This window comes from Clarias gariepinus, chromosome 3, assembly GCF_024256425.1.
Source record: "Clarias gariepinus isolate MV-2021 ecotype Netherlands chromosome 3, CGAR_prim_01v2, whole genome shotgun sequence".
NCBI classification, from domain to species: domain Eukaryota; kingdom Metazoa; phylum Chordata; class Actinopteri; order Siluriformes; family Clariidae; genus Clarias; species Clarias gariepinus.
The window spans coordinates 30569803-30596959 of NC_071102.1; the positions used below are offsets into that span (position 1 = coordinate 30569803).

The window sequence follows — 27157 nt, forward strand, 5'->3', positions numbered from 1 at the left end:
TAAGGCTACCTCGAGGGACTGATTCTTTCCTTCGGTCTGGCCATTGGACTGGGGGTGAAAGCCTGAGGACAGACTGGGGGTGGCTCCAATGAGTTTGCAAAATGCCTTCCAAAATTATGATGTGAACTGGGGCCCACATCAGAGACGATGTCTTTGAGGAGGCCGTGCAGCCTAAAAACGTGAATTCAGCGGTTTCCTTGGCAGATGGGAGCTTGGGTAGAAAAATAAAATGGGCGGCCTTAGAGAACCAATCCACCACAGTAATGATGCATGGCTGTTGGAGGAGGGTAAGCCTGTGACAAAGTCAAAGGCAATGTTAGACCACAGACGGGATGGGATTGGTAATGGTCTGAGAAGGCCTGCCGGCACGGTGTTGGTGTGTTTGCACCTAGCGCAGACGTTACATGCCGCCATGAAGCTGGAGGTGTCCTCCTTGACCGTGGGCCACCAGAAACGTTGTTGGATCTGAGACAGAGTTTGAGCTGAGCCAGGATGGCGGGAGAGCTTGGAGCTGTGTGCCCATTCCAGCACCTGGAAAGGTAGATACAGTGGGACAAACAGCCGGTTCGAAGGAACGTTACTTGGCCCGGGTTCATGAGACAGGGCTTGCTGGACCTTGGTCTCGATATCAAGCTCAGCAGTTGCTGAGTTGCAAAAGAGGGCCGGCCACCGCCGGTGAGGAAGAGAAGCCAATGATCTCTGCCGCAAAGGACTCCGAGATGTAATGAATCATAGCTTCACATTCCTTGAGTGACGAAGAGTATAGGTGGCCCTTGGGAGGCGTGGTGCCTGGGAGCAGGTCGATAGTGCAGTCGGTGGGGAGGCAGAAAGACAGCGCGAGATTTACTGAAGACCTCCTAGAGATCATGGTACTTTGAAGGAATGTCGATGAGATTCGGTGGTTCCTCCACAGATGCAGGGATGAGGCAGGACGTGGCTGCAGCTTGCAAGCAGGTAGTGGCACATGATCTAGGCCTAGGACGACAGTAGTGTGTAATCCCTCCATGATAAATAATGATGTCTGCTCTAAATGGTTACCTGAGACCCTTAGGCTGATAAGAGGAGTTATGTGGGTGATAGATGGGAGCAGGCTGCCATCGAGTGCCTGAACCTTGAGGTGGGTCTCCAAGGGTAGAGCGGGGATGACGCTGCATCAAACAGATTGCAATCTGAAACTTAATCAATAAGGTCCATGCTCTTGGATGAGGAAGATTGGAAGCAGACCGCGTTGATCTGGAAACCTTCCTGGAGTCACACCTTTCAGTCCTTTCAGCTGGAGTCAAGGATGCCCTCCTTATAGGACAGTTCTTAAGCTGATGACCAGATCTTCCACAGTAGAAGCAGCCACCATCCTCTCGGCGGCGTCGTTCTTCAGGGGAGATGCGGGTTCTGTCCAGTCGCGTGGGTCCCTCCTGAAGGTTAGTTCGTGGGTGGAGGGGCCTTGGGAAGTCTCTGGGTAGTAAGAGTCTGGCTGAACTTCGAAGGCAGTGGCGTGAATACACTCGGCCGGCTAGGTCCAGGAGATCTTGGAGTGACGAGATAAGTTCTTGGGAGATTAGCGGATCCTGGAGTGCCTCAGTCAGTCCTTCGAAGAAGGTGTCACTTAGGGCCTAACCATTCCACCCGCTGGAGAGAGCTAGGGTCTGGAACTCTATGGCATAGACATAGGCTGAGCGTAAACCTTGGTGGAGTTTTAACAGCTTGTGATCTGCCTCCCTGCCATGACATGAGCGATCAAACACCCTCATCTCTTTAGCGAAGTGCTCATAGTTGGAGCAGGGGTCATGAGCTTCTCAGGGTGCAGTGCTCCATTCCCGAGCCCGTCCTGAGAGGAGAGTTATCACGTATGCGACCTTGGAGCGTTCGGTGGAGAACGTGGAGGACTGGAGCCAAATATCAGCATGCACTAAGAGTGGAATGAGCGACAGGTGCCTGGATCTCCTTCATAGGTGGGAGGGACGGGGAGTCGTGGTTCCCGTTGCGTACAGGAGCCCCCACTTTGTGCTGGAGAGAGTTGGAGCCGTTGGAGCTGAGTCATAACATCAGCAAGGGTTTGCTTGGTGTTGAGCAGCTCCTGCTGGTGAGAAGTGGACCTTGACTCTTCAGCGCCAATTTCATGCGGTCAATATCTGCTGGATTCATATTGCTGGCTGGATTACTCTGTCATCGAGAAGCGAGAGACGAGGAAACAAATGAACTTGGCAATGTGAAAGCAGAGAAATAAAACACGAGAGAATCAAGGCAAAAAATACACAAGATAATCCAGCGATTTAAGCAGCGCACAGCCCGTGCTTAAATGCTGGACTAATCAGACAAGAATTAGAGGCAGGTGTGCAGACGGGGTGGAAACAAGAGCGTGGGAAAGGATACAGACAGGCTAGGGTAAACATGAGCACATGGAGAAAGTGACAGCGTGGGAAAAAAGAGAAAGCACGAGGCAGACAGGGCATAAATCATGACTGAGTATTACTGTTAAGTAATGTTGATTATTAATTATATACCAGTTGCCTCAATTTGATCAAGCATCCTCTGGACATTGAGGCTCCACCCCACAACCCTCGGCACTTGAAAGATTTGCTGCAAACATTCCGATGCCCAAGCATATCACAGAGGTATTGTGAAGTAATGCCCCACCGTTTAAGGAAAATATTGAGCTTCATCTTTTGTGATTTAATGTTATGTCTGAACAATGTGTGTGTATGTGTGTGTGTGTGTGTGTGTGTGTGTGTGTGTGTGTGTGTGGTGATCTTTTCTGCTGAATGAGTTTTTGAAACTTAGACAAGGTAAAGAAAGATCCTCCTACTGAAAAAGATCCTCCTACTTATACACATATAACAGCATCTGCTAAAAGAACTGATGACTGGGAAACCAAGACCTGGTGAAAGCTTTTTCAATTTCCCTGTGCAAGACTTTTTTCTTATTGTACACTGCTGAGATGACAGAAATAAATGCTCCTGTGGATGTGGAGAGGACACAGCTTCTACAGCTGGCTGTCAGAAGAGAGTGGACAACACTGAAGCAAATCCTAAATACCTTAGAAAAGGGAGATCCTGAAATCTCCCAGGTAGATGAGGTGAGTGTGTTAATGATTTGCTTCTGCACTGCAAAGTGCATGTAGAGCTATGTAAACTCTGGGTCAGTTGTAATGATATATAGTACAGTTAAAATAGAAAATTGCTAAATTAATTTGTTAACTTTAAACTTTTATGCCATTATGGTGCATGATACTTTGAAGTAACCTTTATGACAGCCAGACAGACATAATGAAAGGAAAAAAATGAAAAAATGTGCTGTTTTGTCTTTTCTGTCGTGTTATAAAAAGGTCTTATTATGAATTCAAAAGAGATGTTTGTCAATGGGACTTGTATTGTGTTAATGTGTTAAAGAGAAGAAATGAAAGAAATTTAAAGAAATTGATAAAAATTACAAAAGTGTGTGTATGTGTGTGTGTGTGTGTGTGTGTCTGTTTTGTTTGGATTGTCATTGATGCAAATCTCCTTTTTCTTTATTGCTTAAAGAACTCAGACCTGAGTCTTTTGATGATTGCTGTACAAGAAAACCAGCTTCCTATAGTAGAGAGATTGCTGGAGCTGGAAGTGAATCTTAAAGAAAAGACCAAGGTAAGACGACTGAGCATCTGTTTGCAAAGAAAACAATGAGCCCAGAACAATCAGTAACATAATAAATAATAAACTTTGACAACTAGGGATTTTTTGTTCCCATACCGATGTAAATGCTTAACTTTTATTTATATATATATAAATTTATATTTTTGTTCAGTATATATATATATATATATATATATATATATATATATATATATATATATATGTATATGTATATCATATATATACTGAACAAAAATATAAACGCAACACTTTTGTTTTTGCTCCCATTTTTAATGAGAGGAACTCAAAGATCTGAAACATTTTCTACATAAACAAAATAACCATATCTGTCAAATATTGTTCACAAATCTGTCAAAATCAGTTATGATGAAAAACTGGAGTCAAGTCGAGACCCCAATGAGGACGACGAGCATGCAGACGAGCTTCCCTGAGACTGTTTCTGACAGTTTGTGCAGAAATTCTTTGGTTATGCAAACCAATTGTTTCAGCAGCTGTCTGAGTGGCTGGTCTCAGACGATCATGGAGGTGAACCTGCTAAATGTGGAGGTCCTGGGCTGGTGTGGTTACACGTCGTCTGCGGTTGTGAGGCTGGTTGGATGTACTGCCAAATTCTCTGAAACACCTTTGGAGACGGTCTATGGTAGAGAAATTAACATTCAATTCACGAGCAACAGATCTGGTGGACATTCCTGCTGTCAGCATGCCAATTGCACGCTCCCTCCAAACTTGCGACATCTGTGGCATTGTGCTGTGAGATTCAACTGAACCTTTCAAAGTGGCCTTTTACAGGTGGCCAGTCTAAGGCACACCTGTGCAATTATCATGCTGTCTAATCAGCATCTTAATATGGCACACCTGTGAGGTGGGATGGATTATCTCGGCAAAGGAGAAGTGCCCACTATCACAGATTAAGACAGATTTGTGAACAATATTTGAAAGATATGGTTATTTTGTGTATGTAGAAAATGTTTTAGATCTTTGAGTTCATCATATATATATATATATATTAGTAGTTAATGTTCCTGACTATATTTTGATGATAATAATCCCATGCCGCTTACTGAGTATCATGACACTTACTGAGCCATGTTGGCCATTTAAATCCAGCAACTGTGATGAAATATAGTGTTTGTGCCTAGTCTGGGACACAGACATGTACAGTATGTAATCTATAGAGCCTAAGAAGCAAAAGAAAGTTCTCAGCTTTCCTGACATGCCAAGGAACATGAGTGTAGAGCTGGTTCTTACACTGTTAAAGTACAGGCATAGGACATTTTTGCTCTCTCACTCACTTATTGTCTATACTGCTTCATCCTGTAAACAGGGTAGTGAGGAGTCTGGAGACTTAGGGCACAAGGTGGGGCAAACCCTGGACAGGGTGCCAATGCATACACACACTCACATGCTTAAAGACACACTATAGGCAATTTGGGGACACCAATTAGCCTAACCTGCACGTTTTTTTTGGGAAACCCACCAAGCACAGGGAGAACATGCAAACTCAATGCACAGTCCCAAGGTGGAAATCAAACCTGAAACCTGGAGGTGCAAGGCAACTGTGCTAACCACTACACCACTGTGCTGCCATGACCTTTTTAAAGGGTAAAAGACAATAACAACTGGGGTTCTGACTCTGAATGCATATGATGACATAAAAAGGAATAATAAAGATTAGTTTTTATTAGGAGGAGAATTACCAGGAATTCAAAATTTCCCCTCTAAAAAAAACAAACCTGATAAATCTTTGAGGTTCTGCTTCCTATTGCAGAGGAAACTCTTAACCTTGACAATCCAGGTCTAAAAAAAATCAGGAAGTGCTAATGAGTCAGAATGTCAGCTCTTTGTGAAAGTGTAGCCAAGATCACCAGGCAAGACTTCCAACTATTATAATCTGGGTTCAGGAATCATCAGGTTTGTCAGATTCGTAAAAACAAAACTTGAGGCACATGAAAAACAGCTTAATATGATAACACATTTATATCCTCTTTGGAACTGGTCAGGATGACCCCATTTCCTTTTACAGAGCACAAGAGCTCAGCAAATAGATTCATATGGGCAAAAAATGACGCAAGTTCCATTCTATGGCCTTTACACTCCTCAGGTCTCAAACAACCCGAACAGAAAAAGACTCTTGGTCATTTCATTTTAAGCCTTTTTGTAAGAGTAGCTGATAGAGGTTCATTTAAATGTTCTTTTATAGATTTTTTTTAATTCTGCTCAATATTTGTGACAATTGTAATGCTCACTGCTTCAGTGGCGGCTGCTAGCTTTTGAAACAGGGGAAGCTCATATTAAGACTTCATTATAAAATTCATTATGTTATTTGTACGTAAATTCTGGCTAGTTTCCCTTTCCACGAGCTACTTTAATTATATGAACGAACTAACTTTACAATGCTGAAACACTGAGCAAAGTCAAGAAGGCTATAATATGTTTTTAAAAATTATTTAAAGAATGATTTGTACAAACAAAAATGGTTTATATCACCAGCAAACAATACAGAGTGCAGCAGTTCATCGTAGCACTTCACCTGCAAATCCGCATGGGCAGTGGCGGACTGGCCACCTGGAGTACCGGGAGATTTCCCGGTGGCCCGCTGGCCAGTGTGGACCGGCCCAGTCAGTACGCAAATATATAAAAAAATGACGGAAACCATAATATTGCATCTTTTTCCTACTCATATGAATGAGTGCGTCGATCGCACGGGCGCCGCCGACAAAGAGCGTGTTGTTGCGGGAGAGAGAGGTTGATTTACGACAGCTGTTTACGGGAGTGTAGTCCAGTGCGGGAGATGCATTGTGGGTAATGCAGTCCGGTAAGTGTGAAGTTGAACGCGAATGCGAGATGTAAGCTGGGATATAAAGCCTGAGTTTTGTTTTCTTTTCAGTACTTTTTAGTTGGATTTAAGTGCGGGAGCCACCCGAAAGTTTGTACTATAACCTGACAATGGGACTGAACTTGAATCTCTGTAGCGCTGACGTATACTTAAGACATGCTGTCAATCAAAAAAGGGGTTCCGCCCTTTAAACAGCTCCTCCAATCATCATGCAGAAGCTCGGAGTCCAGGCCAGCCCACTCCTCATTTGCTCCTCATTCACCCCCAGAGACACTGAGCGTCCGTGGGCGGGACATAATCGCAGCGTTTAGCCAATGACCATCTAGTTGCAAAGCACTGGAAAAAAAATGTTTAAAGCAGCCGCATTGAAGTCAATGGACGCTGGGCTTCAACGGGGAAATGCACTGTGACGCTACAGGAATGTATGAGAAGAAAATCAAGTCAGATGACCTGCTATATCTAACTGATTCTGAACGAACTCGTCTTTGAGATGAACGTTTTCTAACGCATTTTTAGTTAATAAAATGTTAATACAATAGTACATTATTTGACCATTAATTTTGTGACATTATAGGGAAAGCTGAGCTTCCCTTGCAGTCTTAAAGAAATCGCCACTGCACTGCTTGCTGTTGATTATGTATTGAACAGGATGGCCGGACTGCACTGCACATCGCTGCTGCCCGCTCAAATGATGACATCGTGAAGCTGTTAGCAAGCCAAACAGACCCAAATACTCCCGGAGGGGTGAGATCAGACCACTCTTTTTTTCTTTGCATACACTATTCAATATTCTTCTCATTTTCTGTATTCTATCTCATTTGTATTTCTCTTCATTTCTGTTTATTGATTACTTTTCTGTGCCAGCACCACCTTCAGCAGCTTTGGCAATTACTTGACAATAAAAGTTACAATATAATATAATCTTCACTACTATTAGATAGCTATACTGTAGGGCATGTTGTCATGCTTTGCATAGAGTGAGGGTTTGATTGACAGAAACTAACAAGTTGTTTTTTTCTCATTATCATCATTCCTAATATCCAACTCTAGTGACCATTTATATAATAGTGAACATTTCTGAACAACTGTTTAAACTTTTCTAAAAAGTTAGAATCAGAAAAGGCCGAATATAGGGAGTTTATTTAAATTGAACAGTGTCCCTAATATACAGTTGGAAGAAAAAGTATGTAAACCCTTTGGGATTACTGTACGTGGAGTTTTGCATGAATTGGTCATAAAATGTGCTCTGAACTTCATCTAAGTCACAACAATAAAAAAACACAGTCTGCTTAAAATAATACTACATAAACATTATACTGTATGTTTTTATGTTTTTGTTAAACATAACATGTAAACATTTACAGTGCAGGGTGGAAAAAGTATGTAAACCTTTGGACTTAACAGGTTACCTCCTTTGGCACTAATAACCTTAACCAAACGTTTCCTGTAGTTGCAGATCAGAACTGCACAACGATCTGGAGTAATTTTGGACCACTCATCTTCACAAAACTGTTTCAGTGTAGCAATATTCTTGGGATATGGTGTGAATCGGTCTCTTAAGGTCATGCCACAGCATTTCAATCGTAGGATCAAACTGTAGGCTTTATGTTAAACAACAAACGTGCAAAACAACTTGTCAGGCAAAATGCCAAATCACCACGACTGCAGATTGTAAATCACAGACAACTAATCTGGCCTAATTCAGGGAGTAAGCAAATAATTTAAATGTCTTAGATAATGTCAAGAAGGTATGTGTAACTTTTGGTATTTTCGGATTTCTGCATTGATTTGTCATAGATGAAGATCTGAACACATTTTAAGTCAAGAGTATCGACAAAGATATAATGCCAAAAATAATAATACCAAAAAAATCTGATTCCATGTCTTTATTGAGAACAACCACAAAAACTTCATAGTGCTAGTGGAAAAGGTATATGAATCCTTGAGTGAATGAGCTCAAAAAAGCTAAGGAGTCAGGTGCTGAGACGTGATCCCGGGACACCTAGACACAAACCGTTTACTCTAACATCTACTGTACAACCCAGACTGGAAGGCTTGTTCATCATCTTCGTTAAAAACAGATTAGAAAAAAAAACAGGATTTGCTTGTAAACTTGCCATTATTTTTCATTCTTTAAAATGGTATGTGTGTTTGTGTAACCCCCCAACCTAACATTTACAAAAGATGGTCAGAGGTGTGAATGCGCATCTATCATTAATATGCGAAGACATTTTTGGTTGTGGTGTGTGTGCGTGTGTGTGTTTTATGGTTTAGGGGCATCTTTAAGCTTGGAAGCAACATCGCAGAGCTCTACGGTCTTTTTTGATGCATCTCAGGGAGTTTTTCCTGCCTTCAGTGCAGCTGCCTTAACCATTTCATATTTCACATAGGAAGCTGTGGGATTCATTGGGTGAACTTTAAGCATAGTTAGTGACTATTAAAGCAGAGTTAGCGACTGGTACTCAAACTCTCGCACTGTATATATCTCCAAGATGACAAGCTTGATTTAATCATGAAAATATGTTGACAGTGCAAGAACTGCAGTTAACTGGATCGGTCACGGATTCCCCTGGTGGGACTATACAGCATTGCAACCATCTTATTAAAACAGTGCAAGAAGACGTTAATTAGGCGGAGCTTTGTTCACTGCGTTAAAGAACACTAATGCACCCCTGAAGTATTGCACAACGTGTTTTGTGCACTGATAAAACTAAGATTGAACAATTTGGAACAAACATGCAGCACTACACCTGTCGTAAAAAGAGCACTGCATACTGTATCACCATGAAAACATCATCCCATTTGTAAAGTATGATGGAGGAAATATCATTATTTGAGCCTGCCTTGCTGTATTAGGAGCTGGCCAGCTTGTAGTCATAGAGGAAAATATTCATTCCCAGTCGTATTAAAAAATGTTTCAGAAAAATGTGAGAATGTCTGTATGTCAGCAACAGGACAATGACCCAAAACACTGGAAGTCCACAACAGTATGGCTTCGGAAAAACAAAATCCACTTCGTGGAGTGGCCAAGTGGCCAGACATCAACCCAAGTGAGATGCTAGGGTTAAAGTCAGGTCTGATCCACAGCTACAGGAAGCACCTGGTTGAGGTTATTGCTGCCAAAGGGAGACTACCAGTTATTATTGCTAGTGGTTCCCTTAATTTTTCCACTACCATTTTAAAATGTTGAATGAGTGTAATAAAGAGATGAAAAATCAGAATTTTTTTGTGTTATCATTTTAGGCACATTATATTTGTCAATACCGTTGACTTATAATAAGATCAGATCACATTTTATGACAAATGAAATTCCAAGGTGTTTAAGGAGTTTTGGAGTTTAAGGAAATTGGTTTTGTTCATATATTTATTTTCTTTGGATCTAGCTTAATGCTCAACTTCCTCTGCATTACGCTGCCTCTCGACCTGATGATTCCTTCGATGTGGTGCACACTCTGCTCGAACTTTCCAACAAAGATGCACGTCTTACACCAGATGAGGTAAATTCCTTATTTTACACTGCCTTATTTTACACAAGCAGTCTATTTTTGCCAGGTTCTAAATAAAATTAAAAAAAAGAAATTTTCTCACTATTGTTATTAATAAGATAAACAGTGCTATATAAAACTGTCAGGTTTTTCTGGCTGTTTTGATTTTGGGATCTTTTTAAGCCCTAATACTTAGCTTGTGACCCCTTAAACACGTGTAATCATGGATTCAAATGTAGAACACATATGGTAAGTTCAAATAACAGATGAATTGTGGAAGTATTTGCAGTAAATGCATATTTTGATTTACAGTACAGTGGAACCTTGGATTACGAGCATATTTAGTTACAGAATTGTATTCCAAAACACTCGTACGTCAAGGCACATTGTTCCATAAGAAATAATAGAAACTTAAATTATTTGCTCGACAGCCCCAAAAAAATTAATACATAAAAATAATTAATACAAAATATGAGGTAAAAATAAAACAAATGAACCTGCACTTGAACTTGAAAAGAAAGTACAAATAAATTCCGACAGATAAATGTTCCGTTTATGCGCACAGGCGCTGTGCGTGTGTGTGTGTGTTTGTGTATATGTATAAAGCTAGATGAGAAGAGGGACACAGGAGGGGCTGAAAGTAAGAGTCTCCCCCTTCTCATCTTACACATTTACATTTACATTAAGGCATTTGGCAGACGCTTTTATCCAGAGTGACTTACAAAAAGTGCTTTAAAGTTTACATAACTGGATAGATACTTAGATACGTATAGTGTCTGAGTAAGGAATGGAGAGAATAAGTTGGGTGTCATCTGCATGACTATGGTATGAAAATCCATGTGATGACATGACCTTAACCAAGAGACCGGGTATAGAAGGAGAACAGAAGAGGACCAAGTAGTGAGCCCTGCGGGACTCCAGTAGAGAGTCTACGTGGGGCAGATGTACAGTAGATCCCCTCCATGTTACCTCATATGACCTATCTTATAGGTAAAAAGCGAACCATTGCCACGCTGTTCCACAAATTTCAGTAAACCTTTCTCCTCTTTTTTTGAATTTCACACAAACACACACACACACACACACATTAACAGAAAGACTGTTTTGTGGGAAAAATTAGCAAGGAACATCGCTAATGACACTCGTGTGAGCGACAAACTAACAGAATCACTGCTGTAAAGTAAAACAACGAAAAAATTAACCTGCACTTTACCTTTGAAAAGAATCATGACAGAGCAGTGTTTCTGTGTAGAGCAGAGTGTGTGTGTGTGTGTGTGTGTGTGTGTGTGTGTGTAAAGGGTCACGGTGTCAAATTACGTGTGCGCACACATAACAACAGGGAAAATGGATTTTAAACCTCTCTAGTAAGACCTTCTTTTGCTTTACACGCGGACTGTACACACCGCTTACAAACACAAACTAAAATATTTTTTACGCACACACACACGTGGTCACAGTATTATAGTAAACAGTACACGCGTGCACGGATGTTTATTATACCAGTAAGAGACGGGCACTAAGACCCAGCAGGGGAGACGATTACCCACAATTCCGCAGCGTGAAAAAGGGAGAAACCATTGGCTCATTTGTTATCACGTGATGTTCAGGGTCTAAACAAGAAGCGCATGCGTGATACATCACTCGTTAACGGTATTCGTTAACCAAGACTTGCTTGTTTTTTTAAATCTTTGGTCGTCTTGCAGAACACTCGCAAACTGCGTTACTCGCAATCCAAGGTTTCACTGTATATATTTAATATTTTTAGCATGCAAGGTTTCCCCAAAATATCCTAAAATTTATCTTTTTATCTTTTGATAAAATTAAACCGAATTTACCATTTGTATTATTAAATTATATTAGCTAAAAAACATAACATGAATATTTTAACTAACATAGCATAATCAAATACAACATTTAGAAGCAGTGGTAGATCAGGCGATTGCAGATCTGGGTTGCTAATCAATAGGGTTTAAGACAGACAGTGCTGGATCACCATGTTTGGGTACTTAGGCAAGCCCCTTGACATTATGTTCCGTATAATCTTGCCACTACTCGCACTTTCGGGCCCAAGCCCAACTAGGAAAATGGGAGGGTTGCGAAAGAATCTGGCTACCATAGGGGAATATGTAAAACTTGTGAAAGGGTATCTGGCTGCCAAAAAATCCTATGCCAGATTAAATTACCTGATGTTGTAACCACTAAGATAAACAGAACTCCAAGAAGAAAAAAAAATTTTTTAGTTAATTAATTAATTAAAACTGTAATAATACATTCCCATTATTCTTAAGTTGTTCATCTGAAAATGTCTTGAAAGATTTTTTTTACTAGGAAAAAAAATAATTATTTGCTTTGTATCAAATAACACTGTGGCATTGGATTGTATTTTTCTGCTTTCAGGATGGATGCATTCCACTGTTGCTGGCTGTCAAAGCTGGCAATGTTGGAATTGTCAAAGAGCTCCTTTCAGACCTTTCGGAGTCACAGCTGAAAGCCAAGACAAAAGTAAGGACAGCTGGGCTGTCACACTCTCAGTGCCATCTCGTCTTAGCCGTCAGTACTTATAAAGGTGGTTGTAGAAATTTGAATGGAAACATCAACATACAGTATTAGTGCCCTGCAATGGATTGGCACCCTGTCCAGGGTGTACCCAGCCAAGTCTCCTGGGATAGGCTCCAAGCCCCCCGCGACCCCGAAATACAGGATGAGTGTGAGACGACGACATCAACATATTATAATGATTCATTTGGACGTGCAGCACTCCAAATTTTCTATTTTTAAATTTCTAAGAATTGGTATAGAAGCAGAGAAAAATTTGAGAATTCTTCAGGTTTTAATAACCCAAATAAAGTATTTATTTGAAATAAATTTAATAGCATCATTCATTATTTGATAGATAAAGTTGTTTCCTGAAATTGACTTTTCACTTTGATACTTAGTGTTTTATTTTCAAGTAAGTGAGCACCTACTTTATAACAATTTAAAACTGCAAAATTGAAAAATTTCATGTATTGTGAACTAAAAGATTTTTATTAATAATAATGCATTTAATTTAAGGGTTGCCTTTCAAAACATTCAAGGGCATCTTACAAAATAGAGTAAAAGCAGACCACGGAAAAAAAAGTAATGAAAACCTTTTATCTCTACCCTCCCCTTAGGAAAATGGAGACACGGCTCTGCACATCTGCTGCCGAAGAAGGCATGTTGATATGGCCAGAGTGCTGGTGGAATTTAACGGAAACCTTGATTGCCAAAATGTAAGAAGGCAATACTATTTTTATATGAATTTATCTGTAAAAATTCTGTAAAATCTGTAAAAAATATTGATGTGATGTTTCAGACAGGACTCAAAGGCCCAAGGTATACCAGTAAATATCCTAACTATTATTATAAAGGTGATATGGCTTAGGGTCATAGGGGATGAAAAGGCTTTGACTGTTAAGGTGCAGCAAAAGGTTTGACAATTCACTTTATTAGTTCATGTTTTTTTATATATATATTTAATATTGGTCCAGAAATGCTTGTCTGCTTTTACAAACATAGTGTGAAATTTGTTAGACAGGGGCTGTGAACTTATAAATTATTTCTTACCAGAGTGCCAGATATGTATGAATATGGATAAAATATGTATTTTATAATGCCAACTTAGTTCTTATTATTCGTATTTAATTCATCTCTGAATTTGGACCAAACTGATTAACGAAAGTTATTTTTCAGGTATATGTTTTTTGGAATGCCAATGGAAAATTTTATTTAGACGGATTTTAGGACTATGCTTTCTGTAGTAGTACAACAGCAAATGGTTCATTGAGCAGCCTGTAATTGGTTCATTCACACAGGATGAAGGGCAGACTCCTCTTCACATAGCAGCCTGGGAAGGTGATCAGGCAATGCTGAAGTTTTTCTACTATAGGATAGCAAATCCCAACATTGTAGACAAGGTGAGAGCAAAAGATCTGCATCTGGCATTCTCAAACATCAAGCACCAATGATAATATTATTATTGCAACACCAATAACATATGGGGCAAAGTGTTCTTTAAAAGTTCCTTGGAGAAATCCAGTGGATTTTATTTTTCTAGTCATAGCTTGTACCCTATAATGTATTCCTTTCCCTATCAGCTGGACAAATTTCCTCTGCACATTGCAGCTGAACGAGGCCACACTACTGCTGTTGATGTTCTCACTCAGTTATTCAACTCAAATGTGCTGGAAAGAACCAAGGTAAAACAGTGCGCTACGCACTCATTGAAACATCTTACTGATTAAATTTACTCTTTATTTGTAGCGATTCTTTAAATGACTATTTATATGAAACCAGTATCCAAAAATGTGATCAAAAACGAGGATCAGAAAGATCATCAAAAAACAAGGAAAAGAAAAAGGCAAAAGCATTGCCAGAAGAAATGTTTAAGAAAAGGCAGAGGTCCAAGAATATACTTATTTCCTAACAAACTTTAAGTGTTCATAAATAGTGTAAAGCCCATGTAGAGCTTTTGTATCATGCAAACAGTACATACAGTAAGTGTGCTGATAAGCAAAGAAGTGTGCTAAAAATCAGTTAAAGATGCCCTCTGATGGTCTGAGGTGAAAATGGTAGTCAAGTATTGTTTAATTTAAAAGAATTATTTTTTAAGTGGGCTCCTCAGAGGTGCAAAAAAAGAGCATTACTTTAGTCATTTAGAGCTCTAGCATCTATGAATACTGACAATTTAGATGAATATTGTGATGATAATAGGTTCTCATTGCTTACATTTGTTTATTGTAAATATTTTCAATTAATTAATGGTGTAACTATTTTATTAATGATATTATCTTTCTGATGGTTCATGGTAAAGGATGGGAGCACATTACTGCATATCGCTTCTCAGTGTGGTCAGCTAGAGATGGTGCAGTCATTGCTAAAGAAAGGCGTGCCAATACACATGCCAAACAAGGTATACCACTTCATAGATATGTAACTTACGGATTGCATCAGTACTAATCTGTTATTGTTGTTGTTATTGCCAGTCAGGTGCATTGTGTTTGCATGTGGCCGCAAAGTTCGGTCACGCAATTGTAGTGCGAGCTCTACTTCTGAATGGGGCGCATGTAGATGCCACAACTAAAGACGGCCTGACGGCGCTCCACATTGCTGCAGAAAACTGCAAGCCTGAAGTTGTGCAGATCCTACTGGGCTTCGGCGCACAGGTGCATCTCAGAGGAGGAAAGGTAATGGGGCATCTGATACTAAAACTATTAAAGCAATAAGTTTTTACTTTAAATAATATACCAAGGTCGGGGCCAACACTGTGGCTTAGTGGTAAGCACTGCCGCCTTGCATGTCCGGGTTTGATACAGCAGAAAATAATTTTAGAACATTAGAGGTCTCACTTTACCATAAACTGTGTCCAGCAGAACAAATGTAAGAAACTTCTAGATTATTTACTAATTATATATGTTAACACTGCCACATTAAATAAAATAGCTAAAGTTTACAGCTAGTTTGTGTGTGGTCATTTGACTACATGCGGTTATTGTTATTGTGGCTGATTGGTCCAACGGAGTCATGTAATTGTTGTTGCTACGTCTGATTGGTAAAACACAGTCACGTGGTTGATCCACTGGCTGCATTTCTCTGGCAAAAATAAAGAATATCAAATGTGTAGAATAAATGGTTAGAAAAATAACAAGTCAAGTGTAGCCGAATGTAAAGGAGTAAGTGTAGCGTTACTTCTTCGCAAATCTACTCAAGTAAAAGTAAAAAGTACGGTGCAGTAAACTTACTCAAGTAAGTAAAATATTTTTTTTCAAAAAGTTACTCAAGTAAATGTAACAGTTAAATTGTAACTCATTACTACTGACCTCTGCTCCTGACCTCCCGTGACCCTAGGAGGATAAGGTGGACAACTTTGGTGATGACGGCCAAAGTTGGGACTTGGTCATACATACGCCCAGGCCTATGCATCAGATAAATGTTTCTTAAAAATAAAATAAAAAAAAATGTGGTCACAATTGGCCAATCAGATTCATCAGACATTTGACAAAGCTATATTGGGTAATATAGTTAGGGTATTCCATTATCTTCACTTGTTTATACTGCCCTGTGTGGAGTTCCATTGTACAGCAAATATTTTGGGAATGTTTTGTGAACCCTGTTCAGGGTTGAAACTTTTTACAATGAGATCTCTTATCGGCTCTGTACTGCAAGTTCTCTGCAAACCATGGCTTCAGGAGTTACATTGTATATGAAACCAATGATTTATTAAAACAATCATACATAAACAGCAGATTTTTTTTTATTTTTATAAAAAGTGATTGGTTAAATATCTGTGTGCAGTTACATCCACCTTTATGAAACAGTGTACACACTTACAATTACTATGTCATCCTTTATGATATAAACTTTATCTGTTAACTACGTAGCTGGCTATTTATTATTATATACCACGAGAAAGCGTGAGGTACATTAGCATTGATAATTGCCAGCCGGCCTGACCTTCGCGCGCCTGCAGTCTACAAAGGGAGCCTACGAAGTGAGCAAGGAGTGATAATAGATTGAGACGCACACCCATAACAGGCGCACGCCTGATCACAAGGTCACAGGTTCAAACTTCATCACCACAATGCTGCCACTGTTAGTCCCATCAGCACAGCCCTCGGCCCTCAACTGCTCATACTGTATGTGTAATGAGATAACTGTATAATGCTCTGACAAATGCCATACATTTCCTGTTTCTTAATATGTTTAAAAATTATAATTGATCTTTTTAATGTGACATTATTGAATGTTTTTTTGAGCCAAACACATTTTTTTGATGTTGAAGTCAAATAAAATAATGGGGTAAATGAGTTGAGAAAATTCACAAATTGTAGTCCAAGAATAAACTCAATTATGGTTTCTCTGCTGCTTCTGCAGGCCCTGGAGATGCCCCTGCATATAGCTGCCAGGGTGAAGAATGGTGAGAAGGTGGCAGAGATGCTGTTGAAGTGCGGAGCAGAGGTCAACGCAGAGCAGGAGGTAAGAAAAACATGACTTTTTTTACACTATGGTGCTGTTTAGTCAATTTACCATATTAGAGGCGGTATTAAAAAGTTGAGACTAGTTTTGTAACACGACAACAAATGGCAGCACAATGCTACACACACAGGGAGGACCGACCTTTTTAAGTCAGTGTGCCAAAAGACATTGCCATGTTCAGGAACTGTGCAACTGGTACTACTCTGACCATTTGCTTTACCACCTCTTGTATTTCATCATGGACAGCAAGTCCTGTGTGAAAGAGATGTTTGACATGCTGCGATGAATCATTTAAGGTCATTTAAGTGTCACATGCATTTCAAGAGCAGGAGTACATCAGTGAAAGATGACGAGATCGCGAAGACCTTCAACGAGCTAAACCCCTGAAAATGTCAAAACCGTTTGGAAATGGATGACCCTGCACGTCGAGGATCTTTACCGGTGACGGAACTCGGGTCCATCAAATGCATGCTGATCATCTTTTTCAATATTCTCAGCGTAGTTCATCGACAAAAAAATTACTCTCAATCAAAATTATTTCAAAAGGTGCTCTGAGCTGGATCTGAGAAATTCTTATGGTTGGCTTGGATGTTTCTTGACAAAAAGCTCTGTCACCTCAGGTCTATTGTTGTTGTCTTGTATATCCACTATTTATTTATTTTACTTTTTTTTTAAGAATGGTGAGACGGCAATGCATGTTGTAGCACGTCATGGAAGTCTGCAGACAATGAGAACTTTATTAGAAGAGGGAGCTGATCCCACCTGGAGATCAAAGGTATGCAACTCTACTGCAAACTGCAAAGTTTAATCCTAATTTTAAGAAATGAGAAACAAGACCTTAATTTTAGGGGATACATCCTAAAGAAGCTGTATTGTCTAAAAGAGTTGGGATATCAATCTAGGATTGGTACTTGGACCTTCTCTCTTTTTTAAGGTTTAAAGCAAATTGTTTATTTCTGATGTTTATTTGAGGTCAGCATTATTGGCTCAGTAAACAGAAAAACATTAGTTGTAAACATCAATGTTTCCCATTTTTTTATAAAACATTAGTAGAACAGTAAAGAAAGAAAGCAACAATGTTCAAAATTGTTAAATGAATAATGATCAAATATGTTTGGAGGAAAAAGGCCATGTTGAGTAGAATGGCTGTGGTGCTTACATATAAAATACATATAAAAAGTAATTACATGGATAGCCAAAAGGAATCGGCAAAGAACAAGCAGGAGGGAGTGGAATTTGTGTGTATCCCACACAGATACACACACCAGTAGCTCAGTAAATTAAATAAAGAAACACTGAAATGAAACTTTTAGTTCCCTTTGGCTCAATTACTTCACCTTTACTGCTAGATATGAATATAGGGAGCAGAGCCTAGATTTTTTTTAAAAAGACAAGCTTCAAGTCCCATATGATAACTTTAGACAGCTAATACTGCGTATTAGGCTGAATTAATAAACATTTTTTATTGATTTAATGCTCTCTCAGCTGGCTACGGTGGTTGTACACTTGAAACCCACATGATTTACAGTAACATCAAGGCTTTTTAAGGAAGTTTATTATTTATTATGGCCCATTTATTTGCTATAATTAAGAGCTCCCTAACAAACAGAATGGTTCCTCACAGTTTTAAACGTGATGGCGAACATTTACTATAGAAACCTGGCTTTTACCTAATGACTTCACTAACTACAGGCCTACAGTAACAAAGTATATCCAAACTCCCATTCATTTCTACAATATTGGAAAAGGTTATCTTCACTTAGGTCTCTGAACAATTCTAATATTTATAACTGTTTTTTTATTTAAATTTAGAGCACTACACAACACAGAATCCTTCGTATTAAAGGTTTATAATGACATGCAGCTCACTGTAGATCTGGCTCCTGTGCCATTTTAGTCTTATTAGATATTTGTGCAGACATCGACACAATGAATCATGACATTTTTTAAAAGCATTTAGAGGTTGAAGGTGGATCGCAGTGTGTACCCTTAAATATGGAGAAATAGTAACGGTAGATTGATGGGAAAAGACCAACACAATGCTCTCACCATCACTTGACTAGATTTAATTTTAACATTAAAAACAGTCACAAAACCAAATGAAATGCATTACTACAATCAACCAAACCATTCTAACTGACATTAAAACAAATATTTAAATCTTTTAACATGAAAACATAAATGTACTGTAACACTGGACAAGTTAAACATTAATGCAAACAGATATCACTTACCATGTTGGACTCCATAGCTGGACTCCATAGCTCACACAGTTAGCCAAACACATATAAAACTATTAAAACCTTACAAAACATTCCTAATTACTTCATATTTTACTTATGTTGTTTACTTTAGAACAACAGAAAAGGAACTATTAATAAAAATAAAACAGTCTTATGATGCCTTGTGGAACATATTTACCTTAAATTAGGAGATATTTTGAGGAGAGAAGGATGGAAAAATACTAACACTGCTTTCATCACTTGTCCAGACTTAATAAGAGAAAGTAGCGCTGTCTCCCCCTACTGGAGCTCCGAGGTAAAATAAATTACTGATAGATCAATGCATGATCAAGCCATGCAAAAGACCCACCTCTTTGCATTAAACCTTTTGTGCCTAACCTTTAAAGTTAGGCAGACAAGAATGCTACTTTAACATGTAATTATTACCATAATAAATATTTACTTTAGTAATGTTTAATAAAGTAATCACCCTCTCACTTTTGTTCTTAGCGAATCAATATTGTTTTAAAATATTTGTGCTCGTATGATTGGACCATTCTCAACAGGCCAACAGATTGTTAGTTAATGTATTGAATAGTGATTGATGTGGAAGCCAGCTAAATATAAAAGATATTCTGTAATTTCTTTGCTAAAATACCCTTCATGAGGCAATCGGATGAAGAAAGAAAAATGTTAAAGAGCTTGGACCAGATCAGCCTGATCTTCTAATTAAGCAGCGGTCAAGTCGAGCTTACACTCGGTGCTTTTCCAGCACTTCTTATGGCAAGCGGAGCTGGCTGACTGGATGCGATTTGAGTCATGCCTCAAATTTGAACCTTTATTTTATACTAGTAGTAATGATGCTTAATCACATGATGAATGGCTATTTACAGGTGATTATTAAAAGTTTAATTTAAATTTTGTTTGCGCCCATTTTAATTATTTATCCTTATTTCATGCTTTTATTTATTTCACTGACTTTTACTGACTATTGTAGTCAGTTTATAGTACTATTTTCTTGTCCTATGATTCTCATCTTATTTTGTTTTATTCTATGCATTATGTGCAGTTGTATGTATGGGTATTCTACTAAAAACCCTTTGGGTCAACAGCTGTTGTTTTAAATGTTCTATACTAATAAAAATGACTTCACTTGACCTGACTATACAGTATGTACATCACCAAAAGAAGGTTTTTAGCATATTCTATACCTGTGCTTGCATATTTATTCAGGCAGAGGAGACTCCGCTCCATGTGGCCGTACGTCACTGCCATGCTCATATGGTGGAGTCAATCCTGAACTATTTGACCAGTGAAAGAAGTAAAAAGCAGGCAGAGCTCTGCGTTCGTCAAGCGAACCAGGTCATTACCAGAATGTAAAAATGAGTATATATATAAATGTCCCTTCTAAATAATATTAATTGATTTATCCTGCAACACCATTGCTGAATGTTACAATTGTGCATCACAGAAAGGAGAGACCACCCTGCACCTGGCAGCTAAGATACAGAAGGACATTGTGCACAGAGATGATGAAGACGTCCTGATCATTAGGACTCTGATGGAGTATAATGCTGACATCACAGCAGCTACCAGGGAGGTTGGTGTCAAACACCAGTCTTTCACACATATTAATCCTGGATTAAATTTGGGCTATATTATTATTATTTCTTTTTTCTGTATATTTACATTTATATTTTTGGAATTTGTTAGTTCCCTTTATCCAAAGAGAATTACAGGATGTCTTTGAAGTCTCAATCAATAAATACAATACAGTACCAGTCAAAAGCTGGGACACACAAACCCAAAAACATGAAATTTAAAAGTTTAGTACCAAAGGTTTGACTGTTATTCTACATCCTAATACTGGTCCACTAGGACACTGACTATGAGTATCATCAGTCTAAAAACACTTTTGTGAAGGATTATTTAATATTTTACAGCCAGTTATAAATTTTCCACTTAGCAATTGTTTTTGTTTTGTTTTGTTAAAATCACAATGATCTCAATTTCCTTAGATGTTAAAAATGCTGCATACTGTAAATAACAATGAATTATCTACACCTACGCTACCGCTCAAAAGTTGGGGATCACTTGCAAATTCAATTGTTTTTGTTTAGTGATTTTATTTTCTAGATTCTACAACAATACTGGGGATTTTAAAATTATAAAATAACACATATGTAACTAGGTAATTATAACAACAACAACAGTTGGCTGTTATTTTAAGACACTGAGGTTAGCCTTTCTGGAATAGTTCTTTTCAAGAACAGTATTGTCAAGTGCATTTGCAGAACCCATTAAGCACCACGATGAAACTGGCTCTTATGAAGATCATCGCAAAAAAGCCAGACCAAAACTTGGACCACTGCTGCAGAGGAGAAGTTAATTTAGAGTTACCAGCCTCAAAAATGACCAATTAACAAACAGCACCTCAGACAAGAGCCGTTATAAAGGCTTTTCAGATCCTGAATAGCGGATACATCACAACATTAACTGTTCGAAGGAGATTCTTGCATATTTTGGACACCTTCAGCATTGCTTTACAATGTAGAAAGAAAGAAAAACCAGGAAAGACCATGGAGTTAGAAAGTGAGTGGTACTGTAACTTGTTATTACCATTAAAATGTAACACGAAATGAAAAAGATTATTACAAGAACTGGAGAACCAGAAAACTGAATCTCAGGTCTGTGTATGCAGAGTTTGCATTTTATCCCTGTTCTTGTCAGATTTTTCCTGTGTACTCCATGAGTGTAGGCTTACTGGTGTTTTCGAATTCACCTGTGTGTGTGTGTGTGTGTGTGTGTGTGTGTGTGTGTGTGTGTGTGTGTGTGTGTGTGTGTGTGTGTGTGTGTGTGTGTGTACCCTGTGATGCTGGATAAGTTGAATAGAGAATAAATAAGAGTGAATGTTTTTTTTTCTTAATTGTTTGTGCATGTGTTTTTGCTTTCCTGTAGATGAGAGAAACTCCAATTCATTATTGTGCCAGGGTTGGCAATGTTGAAGTGCTGCAGGAGATGCTCAATAATGTGCCCAGCAACTGCCTACAGACAGCCATCAACAAGCAGAATAAGGTATTCATACTCCAGCAACACGGTCAGGTCAACTGTTCAGGTCTAGTCTTACCAAAATTATGTTTTTTACGTTATGTATTTATGTGTTTGTATGTTATATAAAAGTTAAGGTCAAATAATGATCTGAATGTATAAAATGACCAGTGATTTTTTTTTTATTATTATTCCTTTACTGATAGCACAGGCATATTACAGGATTTAAATTTGTATTTTTTTATATTTTTTATGACTGTCTGACTGTGTCTTTGTATGATGCTTGTACTGTATGTTTGTGTGAACGACAGACTGGCAGGTCTCCATTGCTGTTGGCTGCTGAGCTGGGACACATGGAAGTAGTGACACTGCTACTGAAAAGCAATGCCAGAGTGGATGTGTTTGATGAGGTTGGAGGATTAATGTGTCTATCAGCTTTTTACACAAACATGACTGTAGGGTTTATTTAGGCAAATGCCAAGCCTGAAGTAGCAACTTGGGAAAATGTCACAATTGTAGCATGTGATGATTTTTCCAGGCTGTTTGATTTGACAGCACACAGTAACAGGAACAAATTTACTTATTAATGTTTTTTTTATTATTATTATTATTATATACAGTACCAGTCAAAAAAAAAAGTTTGGACATGTTTGGATTTATTTTCTACATTCTAGGAAAAAAAAAAACATACATGGCATTAGTTAATTAAGGAACAACAAAAACAATTAGTTGGTATTTTAAGACATGCAGGTCAGATCTTCTGGAATAGTTCTTTCAAGAACAGTATCGAAAACTCCTCAAACACCATGATGAAGCTGGCTCTCATGAAAGAAAGACCAAGGAAAAGAAAGACCCAGGAAAGAAAGACCAAAACTCACCTCTGCTGCAGAAAAGTTCATTAAGAGTTACCAGCCTCAAAAATCACCAATTAACAGCACCTCGAATTAGAGCCATTATGAAAGCTTTACAGGGCATACGCAGCAGAAACATTTCAATATCAACTGTTCAGTGGAGATTATTGCATATTTTGCATGTTTTATAATGTAGAAAGAAATTAACGTTAGGAAAAAAAACATGGAATTAGAAGGTGCCCAAACCTTTGACTGGTAGTGTATATCAACAAGTTGATTGGCTTATTTACTGATCCTTTGTGTAATGCGTTACAAAATTACATTCCTTTTTTTGATGTAACAAGTAATCTAACGCCTTCTAAGCAGTTATTTAGTTATATTTTTAAAAATCTGTTATTCAGACAATTTATGTAATCCGTGAGCCAGACAGCAGTCATTCTGTGTGTGTGTGTGTGTGTGTGTGTGTGTGTGTGTGTGTACGGTCTGAATCACGGTGAGAAGTCACCGTGAGCTGCCGCGAGTGACCGCCCGACGTTCTGCTAGAGATGAAAAACATAATGACAAGGCCAAGATTCGCTGTGAATCACGATGGACCACACTTACGGCCACCGTGTGAAACCGCGTAGGTGAGATAGGGGTATTAGTAGTTAACAGATTATGGTCCAAACTTCGCTGAGTGATGATGGTAGAATAATTATAAAGGTCTTGACTAAAACAACATGAATGAGGAATCACAAAGAAGGTTTCATTTTTTGCAATGGAAAAGTACTCTAACTAGTTACTTTTACCATAAAGTAATGCTGTAATGTAACTGATTATTTTTTTACTGACTGTAATTTTGTAATGTAATTAGCTACTTTAAAAAGTACACTGCTAGACACTGGCTTCAAGCAATGACACAATTTCCTTATACTATCCCTCATCATATGAACAGTTTGATGTTATTAGTGACAGATTGTGTGATATGCAATATGCAGGAAGGAAAGTCTGCTCTCCACCTGGCTGCTCAACAAGGCCACGAGGAAATTGCTGACATCTTGCTCTCATATAAAGCCTTTGTAAATGCTAAAACCAAACTGGGCCTAACTGCACTGCACCTGAGCGCCCAGACCGGCTCATCTCATCTTGTTGAACTACTGATAATGACTCACGAGGCCAGCACTGACACCCTCACTTTGGTGAGAGCTCAATTATTCCAATTCTATAAACAATTCTATGAGCTCAATCAATTCTAAAAGATATAAAGGTTTCTAATATTTTCCAAATTCATATACTGTAAGCGCACACCCAACATTTAATTTATGGATTTATTCATAAATGTGTTTGTTTGTTGTACATTTTTACATTTGTCAGATTAAATTATTTATTTAATGATCCACATGCTGTTCCAGAGACAACAGACCTCTCTGCATTTGGCTGCCATCAGCGGAAAATTAGATGCCTGCAACAGTTTGTTAAACTTTGGAGCTGATATAACTGCCAAAGATATTGTAAGTATTATTCTCAGTATTATTTTGTCAGTCTTTTATAGTTTACTGGAATATTTCAACACAGATGTAGGGGTATATACTGGGGATAAAACAAAATGTTCTTGATACAATTTGATAATTAATATTATGTTTTCAATATGATACGATCACAATACAATACAATTAAGTTTAATTATAACAGTTACAATTACAACTGAATTCAGAATAGTGCTTTTTTTTCTGGTTTCTTTTCAATTAAGAACAACCAAAAAAAAATTCTTTTTGGTTTTAATTTTATGGTTGATCAGTAAATCTCTTTGTAACTTGGATGAGTTGTTAAATTTTGCAATCTCTAATAGTGAACATAAACATCCCAAATCCCATTGGTGATTTCTATAGCCTACTGAATCAGTGAGGAAACACTGCCTGAACATACTGTAGCATATAGTTTATTGCACATGGTCGGATGCATGATGCAGTATCTAAAACAAAAGAATTAACTGCCTCTACTCTCTATTTTCCTGAGCATAGGGCTATGTTAAAAAAAAAGGACACATGCAAAAGAAAGAGTGAGAGTTTTTAACTCAGGAAATCAGAAATGTAGGGACATCAATCAACTGAAGTTTGGTACTGGCATTAGCACAAGAGTATTGGCAGAATTCACAAAATGTTTCACAACACTTATGTTATCTTAATTGAATAAAACAAAAAAATCTGGTTTAAAGAGAATAAGCAATAGGTATGGTGATATTTCTGTATTGTGAGTTATTGAATGTATTTCATGAAACCTCCTGGTCCAGTTCCTTTAATAGTGACATAAAGAGTTAACCTAAAAGCAGCAGGGACTAAAAACTGCCCCACACTCATCACTGTTCCAACATTGTCCCCAATTTAACTTACTAAAAAAAGAAGCACAATCAACAACATCTAAATGTGTTAAGATAATTTAAGAAGACATTTGGAACAATATACAGATTGTCCCCGACTAACAGATATTCGAGTTATGAATTTCCACAGATACAAACAGACCGCGGTTTAAATTAGGGTTCAATCATGGAAGTAGCTCACGTGTATTGTACTAAACACAGACACTGCAAGGCATCAGAAACCAATATTTACAATTATATACAATATTTTGTGTGTAAGTAAATGTTTAAAAAGTCCAGTATATTGTATTTGTGTGAACCCATGTAAATGTGTGTACGAACGTGCTCCTGGAATGCAATGTGTTCATAAGTCGGGGACTACTGTACCTGTACCTAAATGAAATTAAAACTGTTTTGTGATTTGTGTCTGATTTTTGTTTTGTAAAATTAAAGACTGCTTGTATTCGCCCAAGACCTCAACAGTAGGATCCTCAAATTTTGGGTAATTGGGCTTGATTTGCCAAGGGGAACAGGAAAAATTTTAACCACAGTTCTGCATCAAGTTAATTACTATCTCTATGCTGTAACTGCCAGCAACAGCTTTTTTTCTGTCAATTTATTTTGTTAAACATATATTAGTTTATCTATATAAATACACCCCTTTTTGTTTTCAACTATAAATGAAAGTCAAAAACATACTGTAGATTGAAGTACTGTAGATTGTCCCCCAATCAGCAAAAACAATAACACTACAATTACATTCATTATCAATAATATACTGTATATTAGTGAACTGGTAACAGCATCATGGGCACCCCACAAAATGTGGGGCTCGGCATGCAAAGGGCCCAAGGTCACTGACCTGTCTTCCATGCAGATTCCTGCCTTGGGGTCTGTGTGAATGGAGTTTGCATGGCCTTCTGTTTAAAGGATAGAGTGGTATAGACAATGAGTAAGTGTGTAATGGCTGATCCATGTATGTAATTGGAGAATAAAATGTAAATGGAAGCTGAATACAGACAGCTGATGTGAGTAAAGAGGAGGAGCCTCAGTAAGCTCAGCAAAAAAATGGTCCATAAAAATTCATTTATTTATTTATTTAATTTTTTGATTTTCATGTATGTGTTGTCAGGATGGGCAAACCCCTCTTCATCTGGCTGCAGAGAATGACCACTCAGATGTAGTTAAGCTCTTTTTGAAGCACAGGCCTGAATTAGCCACATTACCCAACAAGGAGGGAGTCACTTGCATCAACATTGCTGCAGCAAAAGGGAGTGTGACCGTCATCCAAGAACTTCTCAAGTTCAGTCAAGGAAATGCCTCCACACTGCACAACAAGGTCAGTAGGCCAAGGGTCAATGGTTATTTAAAATAAAAAAGGGGTTATTCCGGATTTTGTAAAGATTTACCCAAAGATCTGTATTGAACTTTACAAACTTTATTCTATGCCATTCACCCATATTCTGTGTAGCTTCTGTTTTACTTTCTTCCTCATCTTGGAAATGGACTTGGTTAACTGTTCTGGTTTATTCATTCAAATAACTACATAACTCGAAATTATTCATTCAATAATTTACTACAAATTCTCCAAAATCCGATATTCTTTGTCCCAAATGGCAAAAAATGCGAAAGCAGAATTTATCGCTTATGATGTGGGTAAAAAGCTTTCTTTGTGTGCTGTGATTATAGCTAAGCACAATGACTGGGCGGAGACTTTGACTGAATTTTTTTGCACAGTCTTGTCTTGTCTTGTTT

The 27157-nt window shown here is 38.2% G+C and overlaps 1 protein-coding gene across 1 annotated transcript in view; it reads left to right on the top strand.

Moving 5' to 3' along the window:
- The first annotated feature begins 2748 nt into the window (after window positions 1-2748).
- The window catches only part of trpn1 (transient receptor potential cation channel, subfamily N, member 1), a 38117-nt gene continuing 13708 nt past the window's right edge, over window positions 2749-27157 (top strand). Inside the window, exons 1-19 of the mRNA XM_053492702.1 lie at window positions 2749-3073; window positions 3519-3620; window positions 7114-7209; window positions 9849-9962; window positions 12348-12452; window positions 13106-13204; window positions 13787-13888; window positions 14069-14170; window positions 14785-14883; window positions 14957-15157; window positions 16845-16946; window positions 17623-17721; window positions 20402-20530; window positions 20640-20768; window positions 22127-22243; window positions 22528-22626; window positions 24045-24245; window positions 24459-24557; window positions 26535-26741. Coding sequence (XP_053348677.1) covers window positions 2936-3073; window positions 3519-3620; window positions 7114-7209; window positions 9849-9962; window positions 12348-12452; window positions 13106-13204; window positions 13787-13888; window positions 14069-14170; window positions 14785-14883; window positions 14957-15157; window positions 16845-16946; window positions 17623-17721; window positions 20402-20530; window positions 20640-20768; window positions 22127-22243; window positions 22528-22626; window positions 24045-24245; window positions 24459-24557; window positions 26535-26741 — 2340 coding nt within the window. The 5' untranslated portion in view covers window positions 2749-2935. The remainder of the gene's footprint in view (window positions 3074-3518; window positions 3621-7113; window positions 7210-9848; window positions 9963-12347; window positions 12453-13105; window positions 13205-13786; window positions 13889-14068; window positions 14171-14784; window positions 14884-14956; window positions 15158-16844; window positions 16947-17622; window positions 17722-20401; window positions 20531-20639; window positions 20769-22126; window positions 22244-22527; window positions 22627-24044; window positions 24246-24458; window positions 24558-26534; window positions 26742-27157) is intronic.